General features: G+C 40.2%; 2 protein-coding genes, 1 long non-coding RNA gene and 1 pseudogene across 3 annotated transcripts in view; 3 read left to right on the forward strand and 1 right to left on the reverse strand.

Moving 5' to 3' along the window:
- The window catches only part of LOC131524461 (tripartite motif-containing protein 16-like), a 50,122-nt gene extending 43,029 nt beyond the window's left edge, over positions 1–7,093 (forward strand). Inside the window, exons 7-9 of the mRNA XM_058751798.1 lie at positions 6,319–6,450; positions 6,556–6,634; positions 6,900–7,093. Of these exons, the coding sequence (XP_058607781.1) occupies positions 6,319–6,450; positions 6,556–6,634; positions 6,900–6,903 (215 nt within the window). The 3' untranslated portion in view covers positions 6,904–7,093. The remainder of the gene's footprint in view (positions 1–6,318; positions 6,451–6,555; positions 6,635–6,899) is intronic.
- The window catches only part of LOC131524708 (NACHT, LRR and PYD domains-containing protein 12-like), a 183,473-nt pseudogene that overhangs the window by 133,930 nt on the left and 22,259 nt on the right, over positions 1–27,284 (forward strand).
- On the forward strand, positions 7,351–15,958 carry LOC131524774 (uncharacterized). Its single transcript, XR_009267076.1, has 5 exons — positions 7,351–7,564; positions 8,387–8,475; positions 8,601–14,839; positions 14,937–15,079; positions 15,291–15,958. It is a non-coding gene; the product is annotated as an uncharacterized LOC131524774 (long non-coding RNA).
- On the reverse strand, positions 22,713–23,557 carry LOC131524631 (gap junction alpha-1 protein-like). The gene has a single exon (XM_058751904.1). It carries the CDS (start codon positions 23,555–23,557, stop codon positions 22,787–22,789), a length of 771 nt encoding a protein of 256 aa, XP_058607887.1. The 3' UTR covers positions 22,713–22,786.

Consider the following 27,284-nt stretch of genomic DNA (forward strand, 5'->3'; position numbering starts at 1 on the left):
GCGTCGAGATCGTAAACAAAGGCGGGGGAAGCGCGGAGGACTAAGAGCTAAGCTAAGGCTAACACCACACCGGCTCTCTTTACCCAGCATTTTCCTTGCCAATGTACGGTCGCTAGTGAACAAAATGGAGGAGATTCGACTCAGCATCACACACAGCAAGAAACTTTTGAACTGTAACGTCCTAATCTTCACGGAAACCTGGTTAAACAGCGGAATACCGGACACCGCTATTGAGCTAGCGGACGCCACACACTCTGGGCGGATAGAACATTAGATGGCTCCGGTAAGACCAGAGGTGGTGGATTGTGCATTTACATTAACAAAGCTTGGTGCACAAACTATGCTATTGTTGGGAGTCATTGTTCAGCTAACCTTGAGTTTCTCATGGTTAAATGTAGACCGTTTTATCTACCGTGGGAGTTCACTTCCACCATTATAACTGCAGCCTATATTCCCCCGGATGCTGATGCCAAGTTTGCTATGAAAGAACTTCACGCAGCCATCAGTAAACAACAGACTGATCACCCGGAAGCGGCTTTTATTGTTGCAGGTGACTTTAATCACTCAAACTTAAAGTCAGTGCTACCCAAGTTTCAACAGCATGTTTCCTGTCACACCAGAGGAAACAAAACCTTAGACCATGTTTACACAAACATGGCTGGAGCTTACGTTGCGACACCCCTCCCCCACCTGGGACAGTCAGATCACCTTTCTTTGTTCCTCACCCCCAAATATGCACCCCTCATCAACCGTGTGAAGCCATCAGTGAAGACCATCAAGGTGTGGCCTGCGGGGGCAGATTCCACACTCCAGGAAAGGTTTCTACACACAGACTGGAGTATGTTTGCTTCTCAAGCCACCAGTGGCGCTCACACAGACATTGACTCTTACACCTCCTCTGTATTGGATCATATCAATATCACCATTGACAGTGTTACAACCCAGAAACAGATCACCACATATCCAAATCAGAAGCCTTGGATGAACAAGGAAGTGCGACTCCTGTTGAAGTCACGCAACACTGCCTTCAGATCAGGAGATGCACAAGCCTACACCACATCCAGAGCAAACCTGAAGAGGGGCATCAAAAAGGCCAAGCACTGCTACAAGCTAAAGATAGAGGGACACTTTTTCCAACTCTGACCCTCGACGCATGTGGCAGGGCATTCAGGCCATCAGTGACTACAAACCCACCCACTCCACCCCCGCAGCCACTGATGTCAACTTCCTGAACGAGCTAAATTACTTTTATGCTCGCTTTGAAAGAGACAACAGAGAAACTGCCACCAAGCTCAATCCCACAGCTGACCACCCACCAATCATACTCTCCTCCACAGATGTCTGCAAGGCACTGAGCCGGATCAGCGCGCACAAGGCTGCTGGACCAGACAACATCCCTGGTCGTGTTCTCAGGGCATGTGCGGAGCAGCTCGCTGGGGTTTTTATAGACATTTTTCAATCTGTCTCTTGCCCAAGCACTTGCCTAAACATGCTTTAAATGCACTTCCATTGTGCCAGTGCCAAAACACTCTAGTCCGAGGTGCCCTAATGACTACCGCCCTGTAGCACTCACACCCATCGTCATGAAGTGCTTTGAGCGGCTGGTCCTGGAACACCTAAAAGACTCTCTACCATCCACATTGGACTCACACCAGTTTGCCTACCGTAGCAATAGGAGCACAGAGGACGCAGTTTCCATGGCACTGCACTCTGTGCTCACTCACCTGGACAATAAGAACACTTATGCACGTATGCTGTTTGTTGACTTCAGCTCAGCATTCAACACTGTCATCCCAACCAAGTTAATAGCCAAACTTGGAGACCTGGGCATCAATACCTCAATGTGTAACTGGATTTTGGACTTCCTGACCAACAGACCCCAGAATGTTCGATCAGGATTCACCTGCTCCACATCCATCACACTTAACACTGGTGTACCACAGGGCTGTGTGCAAAGCCCGTTTCTCTACTCCCTCTTCACCTCCGACTGCAAGCCTGTGTATGGATCTAATTCCATCGTCAAGTTTGCAGACGACACCACGGTGATTGGCCTCATCAGTAACAACGATGAGACTGCCTATAGGGAGGAGATCCAGCACCTGGCCACATGGTGCACTGAAAATAACCTGCTCCTCAACACCACCAAAACGAAGAAGGAGCTCATCGTGGACTTCAGGAAGGAGTCAAGAGGCACACACGACACCATCCACATCAATGGAATGGCTGTTGAGCGTGTCTCCAGTTTCAAGTTCCTGGGGATCCACATCTCGGCGGACATGTTGTGGAAAACCAACACCTCCAGCCTGGTCAAGAAGGCTCACCAGCGCCTCTTCTTTCTGAGGACACTGAGGAAGAATCAGCTCTCCTCTGCTATCCTGGTGAACTTCTATCGCTGCGCAATAGAAAGCATCCTGACCAACTGTGTCACAGTATGGTATGGGAGCTGCTCTGTTGCGGAGTGCAAGGCACTGCAGCGGGTGGTGAAAACTGCCCAGCGCATCACAGGGACTCCACTACCTGCCATCGAACACATCCAGAGGAAACGCTGTCTGCATCGAGCTCGCAGCATCCTTAAGGACTCCTCTCACCCAGCCCACAGACTGTTTTCTCTCCTGCCCTCCGGCAGGCGTTTCAGGTGCCTCCGGACCAGGACCATTAAAGAACAGTTTCTTCCCCAGAGCTGTCTCTTTACTGAACTCTAAGCCCGTTGATCCACTTCCTCATATATTATTAACTCTTCTCTCCTACCTCACATCTGCCTTATTTGCACTACTGAATGTAAATTTTTATTACAGTAACAACTGTTTACTTTTGTATCTTGCACTACCATACCTAAATTGGACTATGCTCATTTGCACTGCTGACTGTTGTTTACATTATCAATGTTTACATTAACATTTTGCACCGTATGTCTAATTGTAATATGCAATCACTTCCACTGCACTTTTACACCTTGTTTATAGTAATAGCCATCTGTATATATATTATATTGATAGTACATATCACCTGTAAATTCTGTTTATAGTAATAGCCATCTGTATATTTATTCACTATACATATTCACCTGTAAATTGTTTATATTCATAACCATCTTACTATATATATTTATACATATATTCAGTACATATCCTTGTCCTGCACTTATTCAACCATTGTATATCCTGCACTTGCTGCTATTGCACTTCTGGTTAGACCTAAACTGCATTTCGTTGCCCTGTACCTGTACTTGTGTAATGACAATAAAGTTGAATCTAATCTAATCTAAACACGCTTTAATCATATTTTTACGCTACAGTTGTGTAGTTTTTGGGGATTTATTGTATTTTTAATTTTAACTGGCAAATTTAGTAATGTTTGTATAGGAGAACATTGCTGCCATCTACTAGAAATTGGAACACTTTTCAAATTTATTTTGAAGATGAAACAGTAGCCTACTGTCCACCACAGGATTGTGCTGGAGGAAAGGGGTCTACCGGTGTCTGGGAAGCGTCCAGTCCCGAGTCGGAACCAGCCCGCCGCCCGTGGCTTTCCCTCACACGCCACCGTTCGCGGCCCGTCCTAGCCTGCCGCCAGAGTGTATGGCAAGCCCGCCAGTGCCTGCCCCTCGCAAGTGTTCCCCAGTGTCTCCGCTGGTCCCGTCCAGCCCTCCTACGTCTCCGCTGGTCCTGCTTCATTGTAAAAATATATATATATATATTGAATTGAACTGAATATATTTATATATATATATGTACAGTATATTTTAAATGTATAAATATACTGAAAAAAATACATATTTTAAATTTATAAATATATTTTCAAAAAACAATGTAAAAAAAATAATAAAAACATAAACATCAATAAAATAAGTTTTTCCACGGTCATTTTAATTTGGCAAAACACTTTTTATATGTATATATATATATATATATATATATATATATATATACAGTATGTGGCAGGGTAGTTGGATTTTCCCTGTATAGAATATTGTTAGCCTATCAGCAGGCATGGGTGGGTTTATAAAGGGCTGATTGGTGTCAGTCGGATGTGTCACTCTCAGGTGCCCCCGCCCCTTTCTAGCATTGGCGTTCGATGTTGGGTGCTCGTTAGCGGTGTGGCTAATTTAGTCACGGCTCGCTTTGGCTTGATTTTGTGCATCTATTGGAAGGCTGTACGAGATGTCAACTGGTTAATGTTTGCGACGTGTGTTTGGTCGGACTGCCTACTCTGCATCCTGTTGCTTGTGTACTGCTTTACGCCTGCACCACTTTCATTTGGGGTGGCAGATAGCGGTATTATCCAGTGTACTCCCGCTGCTGTCAGCCCCTTGCTTCTACGCTGTTTTGCATCGGTGCTGGCTCTGCTTTGGTGTGGCGGTTGGCTTTAGTTTCCAGTTTGTCTGGTTCCGTTAATTTTTATACTCTTCAGTGCTCACACCGGCTTCGTTAATCTGACATGACTGACTGCTGCAGTGTCCGGTGTTGTGCCGAAATTGGTGACCTAGCGAAAACTGTGACCAGGGGTCGCTGTTCAGCAAATGTTCTCGCGGGAGCGCACACGCCTTAGATCAGACACAGAAGCCGAACGATCAGCGTCAGAGGAGATGAGCGGTGCTGTAAAAGATGTTTCATGTCTTAAGACTAAAGAAAATTAGAAAAGCTAGATATTGTCACGAGCATCTAAATTCTTATATAGAAAATAAATGTAATATTAATGCTGCTGTTGTCTGCGAATGTGTTACCCTACTTCTAAGAATGGTTTACTTGTGATATGTTATGTAAAACATATTTCTGATTATCTGATAAATGTAGGTCTTATCTTTATTCTTATTACTATGTACTGTAATTGCCCAATAATGTTGGAGATCTACAGTTTGTTCCTTACAAATTCATATGATTATACACTTGAAAGGGTCACTGAATCTGACAAGTAAAAATTCACATAGCTATCAAAATGTTACCACTGTTTCAAAATAACTAACTATTTATATTTTTAGATTTCACAATATTACTTTTTAATTTTATTTTTGATCAAATAAATGCATGCAGCCTTGAGGGTTAGCACTTAAACATTAACATTGCTAGCCCATGACTAATTATCAGGCAGCAATCTTAAACATTACATTTTAATAGAAGCAGTCAAAATTACTAATGTTTAAATTAAGTAATTAAGTTAAAATTCGTTAATTACGTATAATTACAGACCTCTGGACTGTTTTCTTCACTTGGGTAAAGTTTTAAAGGCCATTTTGATCGACTGTGGAAAAAAATGTAGTAGGTTACAATGATGTGGCTGATTAGAATTTGCAAAAAATAACTTTATTGCGCATATAATTAGAAAGTTATTGAGCGTGGAAATGTGTGAATATAAAACCAACCCAGACAGCAAGCAGTGTCGGCCCAGATCCGGCCCACCTCTGGCCCACATGGATTTCACACGGGCCAGATATGGGCTGGATCTGGGCCGACACTATGTTGCTGTCTGGGAACTTTACCCAAGTACAGCTGCCATATCTCTCTGATTCCTCAGTCATCCAGGTAGGAGATCCATGAACCTCATTTAAGGAATTCTCACTCTTTCTTTGTTAGAACAGATGTTTGTCTCAAGTAATACGCAACTAAGGTTTACTTGCATCAGATGTGAAAAGAGGGGGAGCCACAGATGGGAGCGTCACAGCCAGATTAGTTTTATTTGCTAACACTGGGTGTGTGTTTTTCTGTATTTGTGTATGTTTGTTCTTGTTTCGCAGTGCATTTTTGTTGAGAAATGTATTTGAGATTATATTTGAGTTATAAAAGCCTTAAGTGACTTTTGCCAAATGATGTTGATATTTGAAAGCACTGAAACAAACACGCTCGTACTGATGGAGGAATCTGAGAGCCGGCGAGGGTGTGCTGTCATCAGTAAGTGAAAGCCATGTGTGTTACTATGGTAACTCAGGAGAATGTGTTTGGTAGCAGTGTGTGTTTTAACGCTTTGATGCTTTAGCTCTGTTTCACGTGGAAGACGACGTTGCTCCGATATTTACGCGGGTCCTACATCTTGCCTGATCGTAACCCTTCTTTTTAATGTTTTGTTCCTCCGATATTTTCTGCCATCTCTCTCTATCTATAGTCGATCTGCTAATATCCGTCCTGTGCTCTCATTGAGCGCCCTCTTCTCTCTATCATCACTAGACACGCCCCTTACTGCTGATTGGCTGTAAGTGTGTTTTGGGAGTCGGTCCGACGCTGTGGTCAAAAGCGTTTTTCAAATATTGTTTAATGCACCTTTAAGTGAGATTAAACCATGTATTTTTGTGGCACTGTTGCTGTAATGTTCTTTTTCACCATAAAGAGATAAAAGTGTGGACACACATACTAGGAAAAGAGAAGTTCAAAGGTCACTTTGATCTCCCAAAGACTGAAGCTGAGATTCTTGAGAAGGTGGACCCCGTCCCGGCAGCTTCAGGTCTTGTTTTTTGTCACGGTCAGTTCTTGAGATTATTCAGCAGTTTATTTATTGTTCTGCTTGTTTTTACCTGTTTAGATGTGCTTGTTTACCTGACTGTGTCTTTTCATTCACTCAATGCAGACTTTACAAAGACGACGATCATGATCTGCCTGAATATCCTTCATATTTTCAACTGGCCAAGTATTGGGTTTTTGAGAGGGTGAGTGAGTTCATGCATCAATCACATTAACATTATTAGTGGACATCAGGGGGGAAATAAAATAAACAGTGAAACATGTATGGAGACCCCTTTAACACTTGTTGAGCTGATTCTAGTAGCGTCCAGCACTGTTTGAAAGTGTTTTCAAGTGTTTTTGTGTTTCAGGTCAAACCCAAGACTCTGTATCGTGTATCGTGTGTTGTGTTCAGTCTTGCGTGAAGCTGAGGTTTGATCATCCTGAATGTTGTTGTCTCTGCAATCATAGATGATGACGGAGCTGCTGGATTTGTCTTGTGGTGACGGTGATGGACTCTCTCTCTCTCGCTATAGACCACAGCGGTTCAGGACAAGCTTGTGTTCTGCATCACGTCTGAAGACGCTGTGGAAGCATATCTGCAGCTGATGAAGGAGACGGAGACCGAGGGATTCACGAAGACACACACTTCCCCCTGAGGTTGAACGCTTGGCATCCTACAGCAGGTTAGATACACACAACACAGATCTGCCCTGCTGAAGGAGGTCAACACTCTTCTGCCCCTCAGAATGACACACCCTCCTTCCAAACACAAGACACTGGACCTTCGTCAGGTATATCACGTACATCACCCTTGTCTCTGGGAAAGCATCGAGCTCTGAAGTGCAGCATTGAGGTCATTCCACCACAAAACCCTGAGTTTCATGTTGTCTCTCGACTGCTTCAGGACAGGTGAACGTGATTGTGCTGATTGTGGTCTGAAGTTCAAACATGAACATATTTCAGAACGTGTCTTTAAATAATTATGTTAATCTTGTATTGACTCCAGGCCTGTTCAGATTTAGCAGATACTGCGTGTCAGCAGAAGGGTGGAGCTTCAGTTGTTTAGGGAGGAGTTAGGCAACATTAAGCCCCTCCTCCACTAGTCCCAGCAGTTTTGTTGGAATACTGTCACGGTGAGAGTTATTCACAAATCATTTATTTAAATATTAACTTCAAGTGAGTGCTAAATTATGACAATATTAATGTAACAATCAAGGAAATGAGGAATACAAAAACAGCGTATAGACCAATCCTGAAATACATCTTAATTTTTTACATTTTTGTCATAAAATGTTGATATCAGGGGTGCAAACTCGTCAGGGGTGAAAAAGGTGTTGTTAAGGAAAATGTTAAAGTCGAGATTGAGGAGCAGTTTGCAAAGGGTAGCGAACTAATGTAGCGATAAAGTAACTTACAATATTCATAGCTATTGCAACAGCAGCCTCACGCAAAAAAACCGCAGTCTCACGCGGTAATCACCATTTATACTGGAACACAAGCGAACTTAATTTAGCTAGCTACAAACAGGCTAATCTAACCACCAACATAGCCCAATTGCAGTTAGCTTGTTCCTTCATGTTTTATGTAGCCTCTGGAAATATGGACAGTTGCCTGCAGCATCTAAAAGTTATGCATCAGGAGTGAGATTGGTTGGATGAGGGAAAGGACATTAAGGTAAGCCAATCAGAGGCAGAATAGGGCAGGGCCATTCCTTTGCCAACGGGAAAAAATGCTACAGGTGACGTGACACAGATGACTCGCAGATACGACCCCCCAATTTTTATTTTTTTTTACAGATCTACACGATTCACGTGAATGACCTATTTCAACGTGAAAACGGCGAATTTCGCCAAAAGGTGACAAGTTTGCACCCCTGTGATATGTGTATGATGAATTGTCATTAATTTGATTGATCAGCTTATTACCTGAATATAATTGTTATACATTGTTTATAGAGGTCTGCGGTTGGAGTCAAACAGCATGGGATTGAGAGGACAGATATTGGGAATCTCGGAGGAGGAATCTACTTCAGTGACTCTCTGAAGTCAGTCATCTTCAGCATTACTCAGTCGTCTCTTAATATAACAGATTTATTAATAATGTGAATCCACTCTCATGATGACAGCTGGAGATTTTAGCCGGTCAGCAGGTGTCTTCTCTGTGTTAAAGGACTAGTGTGAAATACTCCAGGCCCAGTGAGACTGACGGCTCTCGGCTGCTGTTGGTGTGTGAAGTGGCGTTGGGTCGGTGTAAGGACCTGCTGAAGAAAGACAGCACTTTGACTTGTGCTCCTGACGGCTACCACAGAGTTCATGGAGTCCAATGCTGAATTTGAGCTGCTTTTCTTACTCGTTTTCTGTGTGCTTAAATGTCCCGCTTGTGTTTTTGGGATCTCCCTGCTGGAAAAACCAGCATAGACCAGCATATGTTGTGTTTTGGTGCTGGTGACCAGCATGGGATGCTGGTGGTATCCCAGGTAGCCAAAATTATCTGGCCCGATAACGGCCCAAATCCAGCAAGCCGGAAGAAATAGCTCGGACCGGATGCGGTCACCGGACTCTTGTGAATTACGGGAGTGAATGACGCGCTAGAATCGGCCCGAGTATGCTGGTCCGAGTCCGGTTGCCGAAACTGAGCCAACACTGCCGGCATCGGGCCACAATCACGCCAGCATAAATTATACAATTAGCCGGTACTGGCCCGAGTCTGGATACCAAATGGAAATGTATATGAAATACAAACCAATATTCATTTAATTAATAACAACAACAAAATTTACCAAAACAATATTATATATATATATATATATATATATATATATATAGTCTACATGGATAAGAACTGTTCATGTAATTAATTGGTTCTCTAAAAACTACAAAAAAATTTATTATTAAAGCCAGTATTTTTTTTTAACAATGTTGTTTCCACAAATATCACACACACACACACACACACACACACACACACACACACACACACACACACACACACGTGCAGTTCCCCCTTCAATACCCCCCAGTTGGAATGACACCATATAAATGTCAAATTTTCAATAATAAATTCTCATAGTTTTTACATCAACAAATGCATAAAAAACACTTTAGAACCTCTAAGAACTCCCAGGACCTCAAGTTTATCCTAAAAGAGGACAGAAAAAAGGAAAGAGAGATAAAGAGGGGATACATATAGACACATAGTTAGTCAGATCTCAGTGAACTCAATGGTAAATGGTAAATTTGGAGCATACCTTAAGAAGAATTTCTTTGTTGTAGGACCTGCTCTCTTCTTCCATGCCTTCTGTTTATAAACTTCTCAGTTTCTCCATCCAGCACACTGCAGTATTTGCAGAAAAATAAATAAATATTTATAAAAAATATATATCAGAATCAGAAAGAGCTTTTATTGCCAAGTATGCTTGCACATACAAGGAATTTCTTTTAGTGTCAAAAGCTTCCAGTTCACAGAGACAACAACGACACACAGACAATAAAAATAAGATGAGAATAAAAAAAAGCATTTAACTGTTCTGTAGATTGCCTGGGGGAAGAAACTGTTCTTGTGCCTGGCTGTCCTGGTATATGTGTGTGTGTGTGTGTGTGTGTGTGTGTGTGTGTGTGTCAGTCTGGTATATGTGGCACAAGTTTGCCTATTTAAACATGAAGCTGGTTTTCCTAACTTAGCATAAAGACCAGGTAGGAAGAAAAAGTAAATCACAAAAATATAAGAAATGTAGCAGGAACATTATTACACTATTCACATAGTATGTTGTGTAATTAAATAATTACAATTCACAAACAAACTACAAAAAACATAACTTTTAAAACAGATCAGATAATGCAAGCCTGTTAAATAAATAAATAAATAACTGCTGCATGACATATATTTAATGAACCTAAATAAAAAGCAGACAGTCAGTTTAAAAATATATACTTACAAAGCCAAAGCCTGTGCTGTGGTGTGGTGTGGTGTGCTGTGCTGTGGTGTGGTGTGCTGTGCTGTGCTGTGCTGTGCTGTGCTGTGCTGTGGTGTGGTGTGCTGTGCTGTGCTGTGCTGTGGTGTGCTGTGCTGTGCTGTGGTGTGCTGTGCTGTGCTGTGCTGTGCTGTGCTGTGCTGTGCTGTGGTGTGCTGTGCTGTGCTGTGGTGTGCTGTGCTGTGCTGTGGTGTGGTGTGCTGTGCTGTGCTGTGCTGTGCTGTGCTGTGGTGTGGAGGCTTTGGGGTGCAGCAGCTACTGACACACAAACAAAGGGGAGCAAAAGAAAAAGCGTCACTCAATATCAGATAATGTTTGTACAAACTGAACATGGCAAATCCAAGATGCAGGATGACTGCTTGACTGATAACTTACAACAATCGGATGACAATCTGAAAAAAGAAAGAAAAAAATAATAAATATTTTCATTATTGAAAATAATTATAATTTTACTTGAATATGACTTTTATTTCTTCCCTGGTGTATACACATGCATACATGTTTTACTTTTATTGTAATTATTTGTTATTAAAAAAGCAGAAATATTATTATTTTTACTATTATTATCTCTTAAGGATAGGCTACATTGGCTTGTGTGAGTCTTCTGTCTCTCGCTCGCTCTACCACACACGCTGAGAGAGAGAGAGAGAGAGAGAGAGAGAGCGTTCAGTGTGCGTCAGTGTCGCGCGCTCTCACTCAGACAAATCTGTGGGACAACACTGCTTAAATGTGAAAATATTAATTGTAAAATGAATATATAGGCTACATTTTTTTAAACTAACGTTACCTTGACCGACATGAATGTGAAACGAAAGGAGGTTTTCTCAGTTCTAGCAGATCTGCGCAAATGACGTCACACAGATATAACGGCTTTGACGGTAATTAACGGAGCTGAAGAGCGGGCCGTACAAAATAAAGACGGAAAGGCTCCTTTATGTGAGCAGTAGGCTTATGGTACATTTAAATGACAGGCCGTCGATTTTATACTTATGTACACAAAACATACTTTACCTCGTGAAAGCTCTCCCGTCAGTCGACGTCCACTCAGAGTCCGGCTGTGCGCGTCACGTGACGACCGCAGCTTATATAACCTCCGGTTCTTTCGCGGGCTTTGCACGTGAGGTGTAAAATAGTTAAAGTTAAATTTATATCTATTGATTGATTTTTTTTTTTTTTTTAATAATCTAAGATGTAGGCTACATTTAAATCATTACCTCGTTATATTTTCCCTGGCAAAAAAAAAAAATTAAAGTAAATTACACGCGCATGTTTGTTTTTTGTGAAAAGTGGGGACTCTCCATAGGTGTAATGGTTTTTATACTGTACTTACTGTATGTGCTATTGTCCTACACCAACCCTACACCTAAACCTACCCCTTACAGGAAACTTTCTGCCATTTCAGATTTTCAATACACTCCACTCTGTGTGATTTATAAGCGTTTTGAAAAGTGGGGACATGGGTCAATGTCCTGAGATGCCACCTTCTCCTTGTAATACCTGACATACCCTCGTCATTATACACATCTATGTCCTGATTTGTCACAAAAACACAGTAGCCGTTCACTGCAGAACAAAGATCCAGGGGGCGGGGTTGGATCCACATCCAGGGGGTGGAGATGGGTGGGTTTAGGTAAATGTAAGGTGGGAGGAGTTGGATCTAGATCCAACCACACCCCCTGGAACTTGTGTTCTGCAGTGAGGACCATCTCCAAACGCGCATGCATACACACTGCAACACCTCCTTTCTTTAAGATGTTACTCTGAGGGGGTTCAACAGAAATTTGATCGGTACTGAATAAAACCACTTCTCCAAACAAATAATTTTATAGTTCTAATTTATTCTTCCCCCAAAAGGTGTACATATACCCACACAGGTGCAAAAATCAACAAATAAACCATGCATCGATTCATAAGCACTTTGTCTTATAACTGCGTCAATGAAGTGAAACTTATCGTTCCTGTACAGATGATGTACGAGAAGTTATGAGAGATGAGTCGATGTTTAAAGCCACAAAGATATTTTGAGTGCGATGCAATGTTATGAATCCTAACACCCTCTGTATCGTTGGCGTTCAGAGTGTCGCTGTCCTGGGTGTCGCGTTGGATGACCACATGCGGTAGCTCTAACACTGCGTGGGCCTCCGAAGACACTACCTCTCGTATACAGCGGTGATTAGATGCAGCCGATCAATGACACATGAAGAAAGAAAGGTGTAGACATAGGCATTTAAAGTCCTTTCTAAAGAAAAACAAACGGCTGACATCAGTGATTACATTTTGCAAACATGTCAGGCAAATAAATCATCCATACTCACAGCTGAGCAAAAACTCCAAGAGTTCTCAACTAAGGACTTTAGTAGAGCAAGCAGGTAGCATACGTTCAACCAAATGGTTTCCCTCTACCAAACAAACTCACTTACTCTACTGCGTCCGAGCTTATATGCCCGGTTACCTCCAGGCACTAGCGCCCTCAAGCTGCTCCTAGTGGTACTACATTCAACCAGACACCTCTTAAGCAAAATAAGTGAAAATACAATAAAAAAAAAAAGAAACAGGTAATGGTTAGACTGTTACAACACACACACACACACACACACACACATATATATATATATTGTTACAGTTATTAATAATAAAGTTTCACTCACTGATTTCAGAAGATGGCAGCAGAGAATCACTTATTGGCTCATTCTACCCACTAACCTAAGTTTTTCTGTGGTACTTTTATTTGGACATAATAAAATCACTACTATAACATCTGAAATCATATTTTGTAAAACTTCTTACTGAGGTATCAGTTTTTGCAATCACACACAGTCAGAAAGTGTCAATTTAGAGTAAGGGAACATTTTTAAATTATAAGCAAAGTCCATTTGAGGTCAGCCTACAAATTAATAGAAATATTAATTAAAATAATAATAAAATTGAATAAATAACTTTGACAGGCAAAAGGTTTGACAACTCTAAAGTGTTTTGTTTAAAAATATATATTTTTGTAATTTTATAATTCAGCCTAATTGATTGATTGTGTGTGTACAGGTTTAATTTCCAAAGTGTGGACCAAATATTCAGATAAGGAGCAAATAAGGAGTAAAACTTGAATTTTTGACATTTTAGGACTGAGACTTCTGGCCCGCAGTCGGGCTGAATGTGGCTAAATGTGCCGTTTCTCAACCAGAATCGGGCCAGATCCACAGATCCAAAACCTAGCCAAATCTGGCAACCATTACTGGGCTGGACCTGGCTCAATTCTGGCAAGCCGCTGCCAGCACACAGCCGAGTGAGCCGACACTCAGCCACATTCGGCCCGATTCCGCTGGCTACCTGGGATGCTGGTGACCAGCATGGGATGCTGGTGTAATGCTGGTGACCAGCATCACCAGCAAGACCAGGCTGGTAAACCAGCATCACCAGCAAGACCATGCTGGTAGACCAGCATCACCAGCAAGACCAGTAGACCAGCATCACCAGCAAGACCAGGCTGGTAGACCAGCATCACCAGCAAGACCATGCTGGTTGACCAGCATCACCAGCAAGACCAGGCTGGTAGACCAGCATCACCAGCAAGACCAGTAGACCAGCATCACCAGCAAGACCAGTAGACCAGCATCACCAGCAAGACCATGCTGGTTGACCAGCATCACCAGCAAGACCATGCTGGTTGACCAGCATCACCAGCAATACAATGCTGGTAGACCAGCATCACCAGCAAGACCAGTAGACCAGCATCACCAGCAAGACCAGGCTGGTAGACCAGCATCACCAGCAAGACCAGTAGACCAGCATCACCAGCAAGACCAGGCTGGTAAACCAGCATCACCAGCAAGACCATGCTGGTAGACCAGCATCACCAGCAAGACCAGTAGACCAGCATCACCAGCAAGACCAGGCTGGTAGACCAGCATCACCAGCAAGACCATGCTGGTTGACCAGCAAGACCATGCTGGTTGACCAGCATCACCAGCAAGACCAGGCTGGTAGACCAGCATCACCAGCAAGACCAGTAGACCAGCATCACCAGCAAGACCATGCTGGTTGACCAGCATCACCAGCAAGACCATGCTGGTTGACCAGCATCACCAGCAAGACCATGCTGGTAGACCAGCATCACCAGCAAGACCATGCTGGTTGACCAGCATCACCAGCAATACAATGCTGGTAGACCAGCATTGTCTTGCTGGTCCACCAGCTAAACCAGCACCAAACCAGCATATACCAGCATAAACCAGCATGGAAATTATGCTGGTCTATGCTGGTTTTTCCAGCAGGGCTGATGTGTGTTTGTATTTAAACAGGATGATGAGTTTGTGGTCTATAACACAGAGCAGATCAGACTGAAGTATGTGGTGCAGTACAGTCTGGAGGGAGACGAGTTAAAAGAGTTCCAGCCTCATATTAACACTCAGCTCACAGCTTACAGACACAACGGCTGGCGTCTGTGAGTAATGTCCAGTGAACAGCACATGCTGAGAGAGACCAGCTTTTACATGTTTTAACTAGGACTGTCAAATCGATTTAATAATGTGTTTGTTTAGTGTCCAGTGACGACAGTGAGGGTCTGGAGTCCACTAAGAGTCCTCTGGAGAAGATGAACGCAGGTTTGCTGGACAGCAGTGGTCAGAAACCTCCTCTACAGGCTGTCAATGTGAGGTGCAAGCTGATAGACCTGCTGTGTCAGGTATGATATTACAGCGGTGTGGAATTTAAAAGAAGTGTTGAGAAATGAGCATGATGAAGTATTCAAGAAAAGTAAACAAGATAAGATTAGCAAAATAAAAGGCAGATAAGAACCAAATCAAAAGACCTGAAATCTCACATCCAAACATGTAGACCAGAACACTTAATTATAATTTTAAACCGCAGCCCTGATTTCCTCTCCACTTCACCAGATCATCATATTTCAGACCTACACAAACCAGAGTGCTGTTCCCTTTGAAGCGAATAATGTGTTTCCACTCCATGACTGCAGAGATCTTCAAAAGCCTAAAGCCACACAAGGAAACTCTCAGAAGAACTTCCAGCGCGTCATCACGCAAACAACCAATCACCGCGGGGTTTCCCAAAAGCACGTCATCCAACGACCCATCGCCATCCAATCCGCAGCCCCGGGATTCCCTCAGACAAGCCATCGAGGAAGCCCGCTCCGTAAATCTCCTCTTCAGTGTGTGTGTGTATGTGTTCATTGATTTAGTCCCATGTGTTTAGCTTAGTAATGTGTTAGAATAGCTCCAATAAACTCATGTTTCATTTATAAAGAAGTATTGTCTTGTGTTGTGTATTTTAAACTAAACATTTGCCCAGATCTTGTGTTAACTTGCTCACAAATAACTAAAATACCAGTTTTGTGTTATTACTGTTGGCCACGGAATAAGCAGATTTGGTAAGATACACTAAAGTTGACTAAGACGCTGGACGAATAGTTGATGAAGTGTAAGCTGTAGATTTTTAATCAGTTCAATTAAATCAAAATCGCAACGGATCAGTCAGGTCCAATTCCCTAAGAAGATAAAATTTGAGTTAATTTCTTACAATGTATATATCCTTATACTCCATCAATTTATCTCTTGCAGTTTGTTTGTTTGTTTTATTTATAGAGCACAATTTAAACAACAGTTAAATAAGAGGGTGCCAGATTGTGTAAGACTTTATACACTAAGATAAGTAGTTTAAAATTGGCCCTGTAGTGAACTGGAAGCCAATGTAAAGTAGTTAAAATAGGTGTTATATGCTGGTGTTTACGAACACCCATCAATAATCTAGCAGCAGCATTCTGCACTAGCTGTAAGCGAGTTAACAGTGATTGACTCACACCTGCATACAGAGAATTACAGTAGTCCAGTCTTACGAAAATAAAGGCATGAATAAGCTTTTCAGAATTGCTGGTTAACAGAAGCGGTTTTACCATAGCTAGTAATCTTAAATGAAAGAAACAAGACTTAACCACTGAGTTGATCTGTTTATCAAATTTCAGAGAGACATCAAGAGCTATGCCTCAGATACCCACAGTCTTTTCTAAACGAGTAATAAGAATATTGTGATCAATAGTATCAAATGCTGCACTTAGATCTAGTAAAATTAAAATCACAGAAGAGTCAACTGAAGTAAAAATGTAATTTAATACTTTGAGCAGGGCCGTCTCTGTGCTGTGGTTTGCTTGCAGTGAGAAAGACCGCTGCACATCTGCTGTGTGAGAAACATCAGACCCTTCGGCCTGCAGAGAGACGGCTTACTTCTGAAGCTAAGATCCCAGTCAACAATTTGATCTCACAGTGATGTCACCATGAGCTCACAGGATACTCGTGATGAGGTCACAATGTGAGGTAACAGTGAGCTAAAAGTGTAACCTCACAGCGCCCTCACTGTGTGCTCATACTAATGTGAGGTCAAAGTGCACTCACTGCACAGAGACTAGGTACCCAGCATGCATTGCAGCATGAAGCTTTTGATTGTCACCATTGTTGAGATTCATACACTGATTCTTGATGTCTCTCTTTGTGTTTAAATGACAGAGTAGTTAATAATGTTTGTGTCTTATGCTGTTGTAGTTCTTCTAAATGATTATGAAAGTGACGTGTCATACGGCCAAGTATGGTGACCCATGCTCGGAATTTGTGCTCTGCAATTAACCCAGCCAAAGTGTACACACCCCCGGAGCAGTGGGCAGCCATTTATGCTGCGGTGCCCGGGAAGCAGTTGGGGGTTCGGTGCCTTGCTCAAGGGCACCTCATTCGTAGTATTGAGGCTGGAGAGAGAGCGCTGTTCAGAGAGCGCTGTTCAGAGAGCGCTGTTCATCCACTCCCCCCACCTACAATCTCTTCCGGCCCGAGACTCAAACTCGCAACCATTGGATTACGAGTACAAGTCCGACTCTTTAACCATTAGGCCACGACTTCCCAAGACCAAGACTGCATATTGAATCTAGGTGATGACTGTGTTGTTGTTATCATCAATAACAAACCACCTGGTTGCAGTCTCTTTTTGGGTTTCCTTGCCATAACAAACGTGCTTTACAAACACAATTACAGCAGCCTAAAAAAATATAATGTTACAAAGTCAAGGGTCAAGAGCCCAACTAAAGCAAACACTAATCACTATGATGGTAACATCAAACAAAACAATAAAACATCATCATCTAAATCTCTGTTAATTCCCAATAAGCACTTTTGAAGATGTCTGACAGAAATTAAGTCAGTCTGGTTAATAATGAGTGAAGCTGGTGATTTGTTTATTTCAGTTGATTTCATCGAAGGCTGTGTCTGGAAGTCAGTTGTATGTTTGGAGAAGGTTCTTATAACAGAAATCTGTTAGCTGGGCGTGCACTCATGAGCTCATCATGTGAGAGCACTGTGATATCTCTGTAATAGTGTTGAGAAACAGGAAGTAGAATGTCCCCCAGCGACAGATATTTGAGCTGCCTCCTCTTAACCTGCTCAACGTTTTGAATTCACAATGAGTTCATATATTACTCACACTGTGAGGATCACCGTATGAGAATGGTGTGACGTCACTGTGATCATCGCGTGATCTCACGTGTTGACTGGGATAAGTTCAACCAGTCATTCAGTTCTGAACTACACAATCAGTCTTAGTCTAATCTGTGATTGTCTTTTTCATTGTATCGACAGCATTAATCTCATCTTCATCTCATCACCGAGTTTGTCCTGGAGAGAGAGCTCGTTCCTCATCAGAACACTGACATTCGTATTGAATTGAACTAAACTAATTGAACTGATAAAAAACTATTTCTGTGGAACAGCTTGACGTATTGAACTTGTTTCACATTGATCAAACTTCACTCTGTTACTACTACTTAATTCTTCTGTTTTGCCTGTCTATCACTGTAAGGCAAGACAAGGCAAGGCAAGTTTACCCAGTCAACACGTGAGGTCACGCGATGATCACAGTGACATCACACCATTCTCATACGGTGATACTCACAGTGTGAGTAATATATGAGCTCATTGATGAGTGGGGTTCTTATTTCTGTCAGACATCTACAAAAGCGCTTATTGAGAATTAACAGATTTAGATGATGATGTTTTATTTTGTTTGACGTTACCATCGTGGTGAGTAGTGTTTGCTTTAGTTGGGCTCTTGACCCTTGACTTTATAACATTATATTTTTTGGGGCTGCTGTAACTGTGTTTGAAAAGCACATTTGTTATGGCAAGGAAAACCAAAAAAAAAGACCATCACCTAGATTCAATATGCAGTCTTTGTGAGGCGTTATTGATCTAAAGTTTTTAATAATAGCTCTGTGATTATACAGTATAGGACCCAGCGTGTCATAATCATTTATGAAGAATTTTAAAAGCATGATAAGACAAAAACATTGTGAACTACTGTGTCATTTAAACACAAAGAGAGACATCAAGAATCAGTGTATGAATCTCAACAATGGTGACAATCAAAAGCGTCATGCTGCAATGCATGCTGGGTACCTAGTCTCTGTGCAGTGAGTGCACTTTGACCTCACATTAGTATGAGTACACAGTGAGGGCACTGTGAGGTTACACTTTTAGCTCACTGTTACCTCACATTGTGACCTCATCACAAGTATCCTGTGAGCTCATGATGACATCACTGTGAGATCAAATTGTTGACTGGGTATTTATATAGCACATTTCATACACAGTGGCAATTCAAAGTGCTTTACATAAAAGGAAGTGAAATAGTCATTAAAAAAAATAAAAATCACAACAATAAAAACAAGGAATTTAAAAAAAGAAAAAAATGATTTAAAATGAATTTAAAACAGTTAAGAATAGAAAATGATTATACATCAAATACAGTGCAGTCAGTTCGGACGTAGCACAGTGCTCATTCAACAAATGCACAGCTAAACAGATGAGTTTTGAGTCTGGATTTAAAAGTGGCTAATGTTTTAGCACATCTGATCTCTTCTGGAAGCTGGTTCCAACTGCAGGCGGCATAATAGCTAAAAGCAGACTCCCCTTGTTTTGTGTGAACCCTTGGTATTTCTAACTGACTCGATCCTAATGATCTGAGTGGTCTGTTAGGTTTATATTCAGTGAGCATATCTGCAATGTATTTAGGTCCTAGGCCATTTAGAGATTTATAAACGAGTAAAAGTACTTTAAAATCAATCCTAAATGTAACTGGAAGCCAGTGTAAGGACCTGAGGACTGGTGTAATATGCTCAGATTTTCTGGTTCTAGTCAGAATCCTGGCAGCAGTGTTCTGGATGAGCTGCAGCTGTCTAATGGTCTTCTTTGGAAGGAGACCATTACAATAATCCACCCTGCTGGTGATAAAGGCATGAACCAGTTTCTCCAAGTCTTGACTGGAAACAAAACATCTAATTCTTGTTTTTGAGATGATAGTATGCTGATTTAGTTACTGCTTTGACATGACTACTAAAACTAAGGTCTGTCTCCAGAAACACCCCAAGATTTTTGACTTGGTTTTTAGTTGATTGACCCCTAGAGTCAAGGTATGCATTCACCTTGAGAACTTCATCTTTGTTTCCAAATGCAATGACTTCAGTTTTCTCCTTATTTAACTGAAGAAAGTTCTGGGACATCCAACAGTTTATTTCATCAATGCATTGGCAGAGGGAGTCAATGGGGCTGTAGTCATTTGGAGATAAGGCTAAGTAAATCTGGGTATCATCAACATAGCTGTGATAGGCAATTTGGTTCTTTCTCATTATTTGACTTAGTGGGAGCATATACAGGCTAAACAAGAGCGGTGCAAGAATTGAGCCTTGTGGGACTCCGCATGTCATGGACGTCCACTTAGACTTATGCTCTCCTATACTCACATAATAACCTCTCCCTTCTAAGTATGACCTGAACCATTTGAGTACCATCCCAGAAAGCCCGACCCAGTTTTCCAGTCTCTCTAGAAGTATGTTATGATCAACAGTGTCAAACGCAGCACTAAGATCTAGTAGTACCAGAACTGATATTTTGCCTGAATCAGAATTGAAGCGAATATCATTTATTATCTTAATGAGTGTTGTCTCTGTGCTATGATGTGCTCAGAAACCAGATTGAAAATTGTCCAGGTGTCCATTTGAGTTTAAGTAGTTGTTCAGCTGATTAAAAACTACCTTTTCAATAATCTTACTTAAGAACGGAAGATTTGATATTGGTCTATAGTTGTTCAACATTGTGTTATCAAGATTTCGCTTTTTCAGAAGGGGCTTAACAACTGCAGTTTTCAGGGAGTTTGGAAAAGTCCCAGAAAGAAGTGAAGCGTTCACCACTTCTAAGAGATCTGCTTCTAAAGAGTTGCTGTGTAAAGCAATGATCTCAAACTCAATTCCCGGAGGGCCACAGCTCTGCACAGTTTAGCTCCAACCCTAATGAAACACACCTGATCCAGCTAATCAAGGCCTTCAGGATCACCAGAAGCTTCCAAGCAGGTGTGAGTTGGAGCTAAATTATGCTGAGCTGTGGCCCTCCAAAAATGGAGTTTGAGACCACTGCTGTAAAGCTCCTTTGACAATCTGTATTGCATAAAGTGCTAAATAAATAAATGATTAACATTATTGTTATTTACTTTATTAGATGATGAACATTCAAGCTATGATATGATGATATTGTTTACTGTGTTTGTATACAATACATGAAAATTTAGTAATAAAATGAAAAACAAAGCAGTTACAGAAACTTTGCAGCTAATAGAACCAGTCTTTATGTTTATCTTATGTTGTAGTTCTGCTTATTTTATATCTGGTTTTACTGTTTGTTGAATAAACTGCACAAATCTCTAGCTGTGCTCCTGTGTTGAATCACGTGCTCAGACGTCTAGACAATGTTTTCGAGCCGAGCGACCAGTCACAGGTGTGCTTGTCTGCCCTGTTTTTGTTTTCATTTTTTTTTTAATTCAGATTCTTTTTATTATTAAGCTTCTGTAAGTTATTTTTTTCTGGCTCTGCTCTTTTAAATAATGCGGTTACAATCTTGTGCTTGCTTGTAAAAGGTCATATTCACAAGTTTAAATTTACAGCTTCTGAATCCAACTTTGTAAATTAAAAAGAAACAAAAAAGCAGTTAAAACATACCTGATTTTGATCACTGAATCATCTGTGAATAGAGATAGAATGTTTAGATGAGGTTCTGCTCCTATCCCCCCACTTATAAAAACATATTTTATTCTTATTCTTATTATATTAATAGTAGTTTCTGTTAGCTTTTATTTAAAAAACAAAAAAAAGTCTAGGTGTCATTTAAAAAAAATAAAAAGAAAAAAAATTCCTTTACAAAAAAAAAGAAAAAAAGAAGCAAATGAGTAAAAACTACATAATACATATATGGATATACCTGTCGCAAGGGATTTAGAATATTAGCAAATTAAACATAAAAAATAAACAAATAAAAATATATAATCATAATTAATTAAATAAATAGATAATAATAATTATCCTCAAATTTGAATCAAAACATGTTCAGACATTCAGCTTTATCTTTATGGTGTTTTCAGGCCTTTGGCATCAAAGCCTCATCCATTCTTCATTTCATTCAAAGATATTGTGAGTCACTTTCATGTATATTTGTTTTACTCTGTTACTCTGGAGTCATAATAACTCAAAATCAGTGTAGCAACAAAGTTTCAAACAATACCAGAAGACCCTAGGGTTCAAGAGCTACAGACACTTTTATTTGAGTATGTCGTTTTTCAGAAAATGCTCAAAAATAGGGGTGCGGGTTAAGAGGTTAAACCTGGTTTTAGTTTTAGTTAACAATAATAACCTGATTAACTCCATCCAATAGATAGATAGATAGATAGATAGATAGATAAATAGATAGAAATTATATATAGAGAGATAGAGGGAGCAAGAGAGAAAGATATTACTTATAGTAGTATCAGTACTACTTAAAATGATTATCTATGCAGTTTTATAAAAATTATAGAGACTATATGGAATATTTGCGGATTTTAAAATGAATCTGTGTAGTGAAGTGAAGGCAAAATGGTGCTGAAAATCGTGAAAAATTCAAAGTAAATTCTGACCTATTAACTTAAGAAATACAATTTTCTTTATACATTTTAACTTAAAAACTTGATGTTGATGTGCAAAAGTCTATAAAATACCCATATACTGTATTAAACATTTATTTTAGAGCAAACCTGTGAAATTATTAACATTTTCACAATCACTGCTCATAAATACAGTTCACTTAACACAAACTCTTTGGCATGAGTCACAACAGCAAAAACAAATAAAATATAAACGCTAAAAACAATATTCTTTGGATGTCAGTGACCAGTGTCTTTTTCACAGTTTTTATTTTATTTTAATATTCACCTCTCGTGAAAGGTAGGACTTGTCCGTGGGGTCTGTGTTTGAGGGGTCTGCTAGATGTGAAGATCATCGGGCCGGGTCCGACTGCTCGCTCGTCTACTGGGTCGAGGTTCAAGCTCCTCGAGCTACAGAAGATCCTGAGAATATGGAGAACGCTGGGTGGGACGATCCTTCACCCTCTTCAAAATCACGTAAAAAAAACTCAAAGACATTGAGGGCCAGAGAGACAAGTGACACGACCAACATAAAGATGATAAACACAGTCTTCTCGGTGGGACGAGACAAATAGCATTTGACTGTATGTGGACAAGGGGAATCTTTACAGTCATAAACGGGCAACAGCTTGAATCCATAAAGATGCCACTGAATCAACAGGAAAGCAATTACAAACATGGACTTCAAGACGATGCTCACGACGTACGTGTAAAATATCCCTCCTCTCATTTTGATCTTCCCGTGATCTTCCAGGCCGTACTTGAACTTCTTCGTTTCAATTTTCTTCAAGAGCACATCCACATCTCCTCCTTTGCTCTGGATATCTCGTAACATCTCCTCCTGTTTATTCAATTTCTCCTCCTTGTGCACGAGGAACACGACGTGGCTGAGGTACAGGAGGGTCGGCATGCACACAAATATGATCTGCAGCACCCAGAAGCGCACATGTGAGATGGGGAAGGACTTGTCGTAGCACACGTTCACGCAGCCGGGCTGCAGCGTGTTGCACGTGAACGCCGACTGCTCGTCTTCCCAGGCGGACTCCACCGCCGTCCCCAAGACCAGGATCCTGAAGATGAAGAGAATGGAGAGCCAGACTTTGCCTCCTGCCGTGGAGTACGCCTGGACCTTGTCAAGAAGTCTCCCCAGCGCGCTCCAGTCACTCATGATGAGAGACGTTCTGGAGATGACCAACCTTCAAGCTGACAAAGACAGTAAATTCAGTGAGTATTATAAACACACACTGAAAAAAGTGATCCACTATATTTACTCAATAAAATTGAGGTAACAATTTGCACTTACTTTAAGTAGATTCTATCCTATATATTGAGTAAAGAGTACCTACATTTTACAGCTATGACAAACTAAAAGAAATTAGGTAATGTCTACCTAATATTTTTCATTAAATTACATAACTAATTACTTATAAAAATTGAGTAACATTAACTCTATTGTTAGTAGGCAAACAGTTCATCACTGTAAAACCCAACAAGTTAGGGTAACAAACCGTTTGAGTAAACCGATTGCCTTAAAACATTTAAGTTTTTAAAACTAACAATTATGAGTGCTCTGAACTTTCACAGACTTCTGTGTTAGATGTTTTTTTTTTCTCTGGTTGTTGTAACCATGTGTTCTTCAAACATATTTGTTACAGCTCAAAACCCAGAGGAAGTGATCGGTAGCTGGTTGTCGTATATTTATAATGATGGTCATCTGTAAGTGAACTGATCTCATTGAGAGTGAACACAGACTCGTTGTGTGTCTAATCTCTGGTTAAATGAATGTTGCATTGATTATAGTAAAATCTGTGACATTCAGTTAACAAAGAAGTTTCTAAACAGTTTGTCCACAAAAAGTTTCAATCTATGGCAGCAACTGGACTCACACAGACATCAAGAATCAGCTTGTGAACCTCAAAAATGGTCACCATTAAAAGAAAATAAAAATCATGCTGCAATGCATGCTGGGAGCCATGGATGAGTTTTGTACTATGCTAGTATTATATCCTGGATATAACTGTTTTCAAATATTTTCATTGTTATAGCAAATACATGGTTGCACAAATGAACTAACATCATTCAATCACACTTTTAACAAACCTGATTAAAATAAATAAAACATAATCTCCTTATTTGTTGCATTATCAACTGACTACATGTGGTGAAAGAAATCGAGAAATAATATTTCATAAAAACCTTCATATTTCCAAAGAAGTAAGGTAATGTCTACCTAATATTTTTCATTAAATTACATAACTAATTACTTATAAAAATTGAGTAACATTAACTCTATTGTTAGTAGGCAAACAGTTCATCACTGTAAAACCCAACAAGTTAGGGTAACAAACCGTTTGAGTAAACCGATTGCCTTAAAACATTTAAGTTTTTAAAACTAACAATTATGAGTGCTCTGAACTTTCACAGACTTCTGTGTTAGATGTTTTTTTCTCTGGTTGTTGTAACCATGTGTTCTTCAAACATATTTGTTACAGCTCAAAACCCAGAGGAAGTGATCGGTAGCTGGTTGTCGTATATTTATAATGATGGTCATCTGTAAGTGAACTGATCTCATTGAGAGTGAACACAGACTCGTTGTGTGTCTAATCTCTGGTTAAATGAATGTTGCATTGATTATAGTAAAATCTGTGACATTCAGTTAACAAAGAAGTTTCTAAACAGTTTGTCCACAAAAAGTTTCAATCTATGGCAGCAATTGGACTCACACAGACATCAAGAATCAGCTTGTGAACCTCAAAAATGGTCACCATTAAAAGAAAATAAAAATCATGCTGCAATGCATGCTGGGAGCCATGGATGAGTTTTGTACTATGCTAGTATTATATCCTGGATATAACTGTTTTTCAAATATTTTCATTGTTATAGCAAATACATGGTTGCACAAATGAACTAACATCATTCAATCACACTTTTAACAAACCTGATTAAAATAAATAAAACATAATCTCCTTATTTGTTGCATTATCAACTGACTACATGTGGTGAAAGAAATCGAGAAATAATATTTCATAAAAACCTTCATATTTCCAAAGAAGTAAGGTAACACCAGTGACAAAAAAGTTACATGTGGTCTTTAAATAAATGCACAAAAAATATTAAAAAAATATCATTAAGCTGTCATTTATGTGTATTCATAAAGTCAAAAGGTAATCTAATAATGTGGTCTAAGTTTAAATGTTAGAAAAGGAATACATTTTAAGACATCTTGCTGTACCAAAAGTGGACGTTTCTGTAGAATGACCCTTAAATTAAATTAATAACTAGCAAAAAATACATTAGTTAACCCCTTAACTGTCACCCACAGTTTTGAACAGAGACATTATAGTGCACTATCGAAACTTAATTTTTTATAATTCATGAATGAAAATATTTTGTAACATGATTTTAATGTACCATTTACATGGTAATGCAATGTCTGATTTTAAAATGGGTTTCAAAGGATGAATTTTGAAATTTTAAGTTTTCTACTGATAAATAATTTCTTATGATTTCTAATTCGTGATAGAGAAAAAGGCAACTAAGAAGACTTTCTGTGACAAAGGTCAGAATTCATGTCATGATGTAGATTTTTTTCAGGTGCACTCTTGTCATAAACAGAGGTGTCAAATCCAGGGTCAGAAAGTAAAGTCCTGCCATGTGTTTATTCCACCCATGAACTCAGCAGCTGATTTCACCAGAGGAGGAACCAACTCATTACTTTCAAGTCACAAGCAAGTTTCGAGTCAAATCCCAAGACCTCAACGAGTTGAGGTAATTAAGAGATAATTGAGAGACTAATTAAATGATGATTGTGCATTAGTGATGAACACCTGCTGTTACTGTGAATCACAGAGGATCAGATGTTGATGTTTTATTGGTTAAAATATTTTCTGCTAAATTTATTCACAGTAAATTACTTGTTTTACACTAACTTAAACATGCAATGTCCGGTCTGCCCCAAACTTCACATGTTTGGTAAGAGTCCGGGCCTGAACACATCTTAAGGCCAATATTCATTTATAGTGATAGTGCCACCTGTTGGCAACAGGAAATGACTTGTTTTAAACTAACTTAAACATGCAATGTTCAATCTGCACCAAACTTCATATGTTTGATAAATGTGCTGGCCTGAAGACATCTACATGTCAATTTCCAGTTATATACATAGCGCCACCAGCTGGCAGCATGAAATTACTTGTTTCACACTAACTTAAACATGCGATGTCCGATCTGTCCCAAACTTCACACGTTTTATAAGAGTAATGGTCTTAACACATCTTAAGGCCAATATTCAGTTATAAACATACCATCACCTGCTGGCAATAGGAAATGACTTGTTTTACACTAACTTAAACATGCAATGTCCAATCTGCACCAAACTTCACATGTTTGGTAAGAGTCATGGCCTGAAGACACCTAAAGGCCAATATTCAGTTATAATCATAGCGCCACCTTTTGGCAATAGGAAATGTCATGCTTTATAGTAACTCAAACATACTACTTTCAATCTGCATCAAACTTCATATGTTTGATAAAAGTGCTGCCCTGAAGACATCTACATGCCAATATTCAGTTATAGACATAGCGCCACCAGCTGGCAGCAGGTTTGGCACATATAAATAACTTTGACATATTCCTCTATGTTTGCCTTTTTAAATGCATATTGCTCACCGTTCCCTCTCTCCCTGAAGCAACCGGTCGGCGGTGAGCCCGGGTGCGAGGGCCCATTCATCGCTGCTTGCAGCTTTAATTACTATTATTACTACTATTTGTCCTCCTCCTGATTCCCCAACCACCCCCTGTCTCGGATGAATACGTTTATTATCGTTATTGCTGCTACTATTACTATTATTACTTATAACCTTCCTCATCCTCCATCCTCTAATTTTTGTTATTAA

The sequence above is a fragment of the Onychostoma macrolepis genome, chromosome 01 (assembly GCF_012432095.1).
Source record: "Onychostoma macrolepis isolate SWU-2019 chromosome 01, ASM1243209v1, whole genome shotgun sequence".
In the NCBI taxonomy this organism is placed as follows: Eukaryota; Metazoa; Chordata; class Actinopteri; order Cypriniformes; family Cyprinidae; genus Onychostoma; species Onychostoma macrolepis.

Coding starts and splice junctions, on each gene's coding strand:
- LOC131524631 (XM_058751904.1), bottom strand. CDS start 23,557: ATGAGTGACTGGAGCGCGCTGGGGAGACTTCTTGACAAGGTCCAGGCG.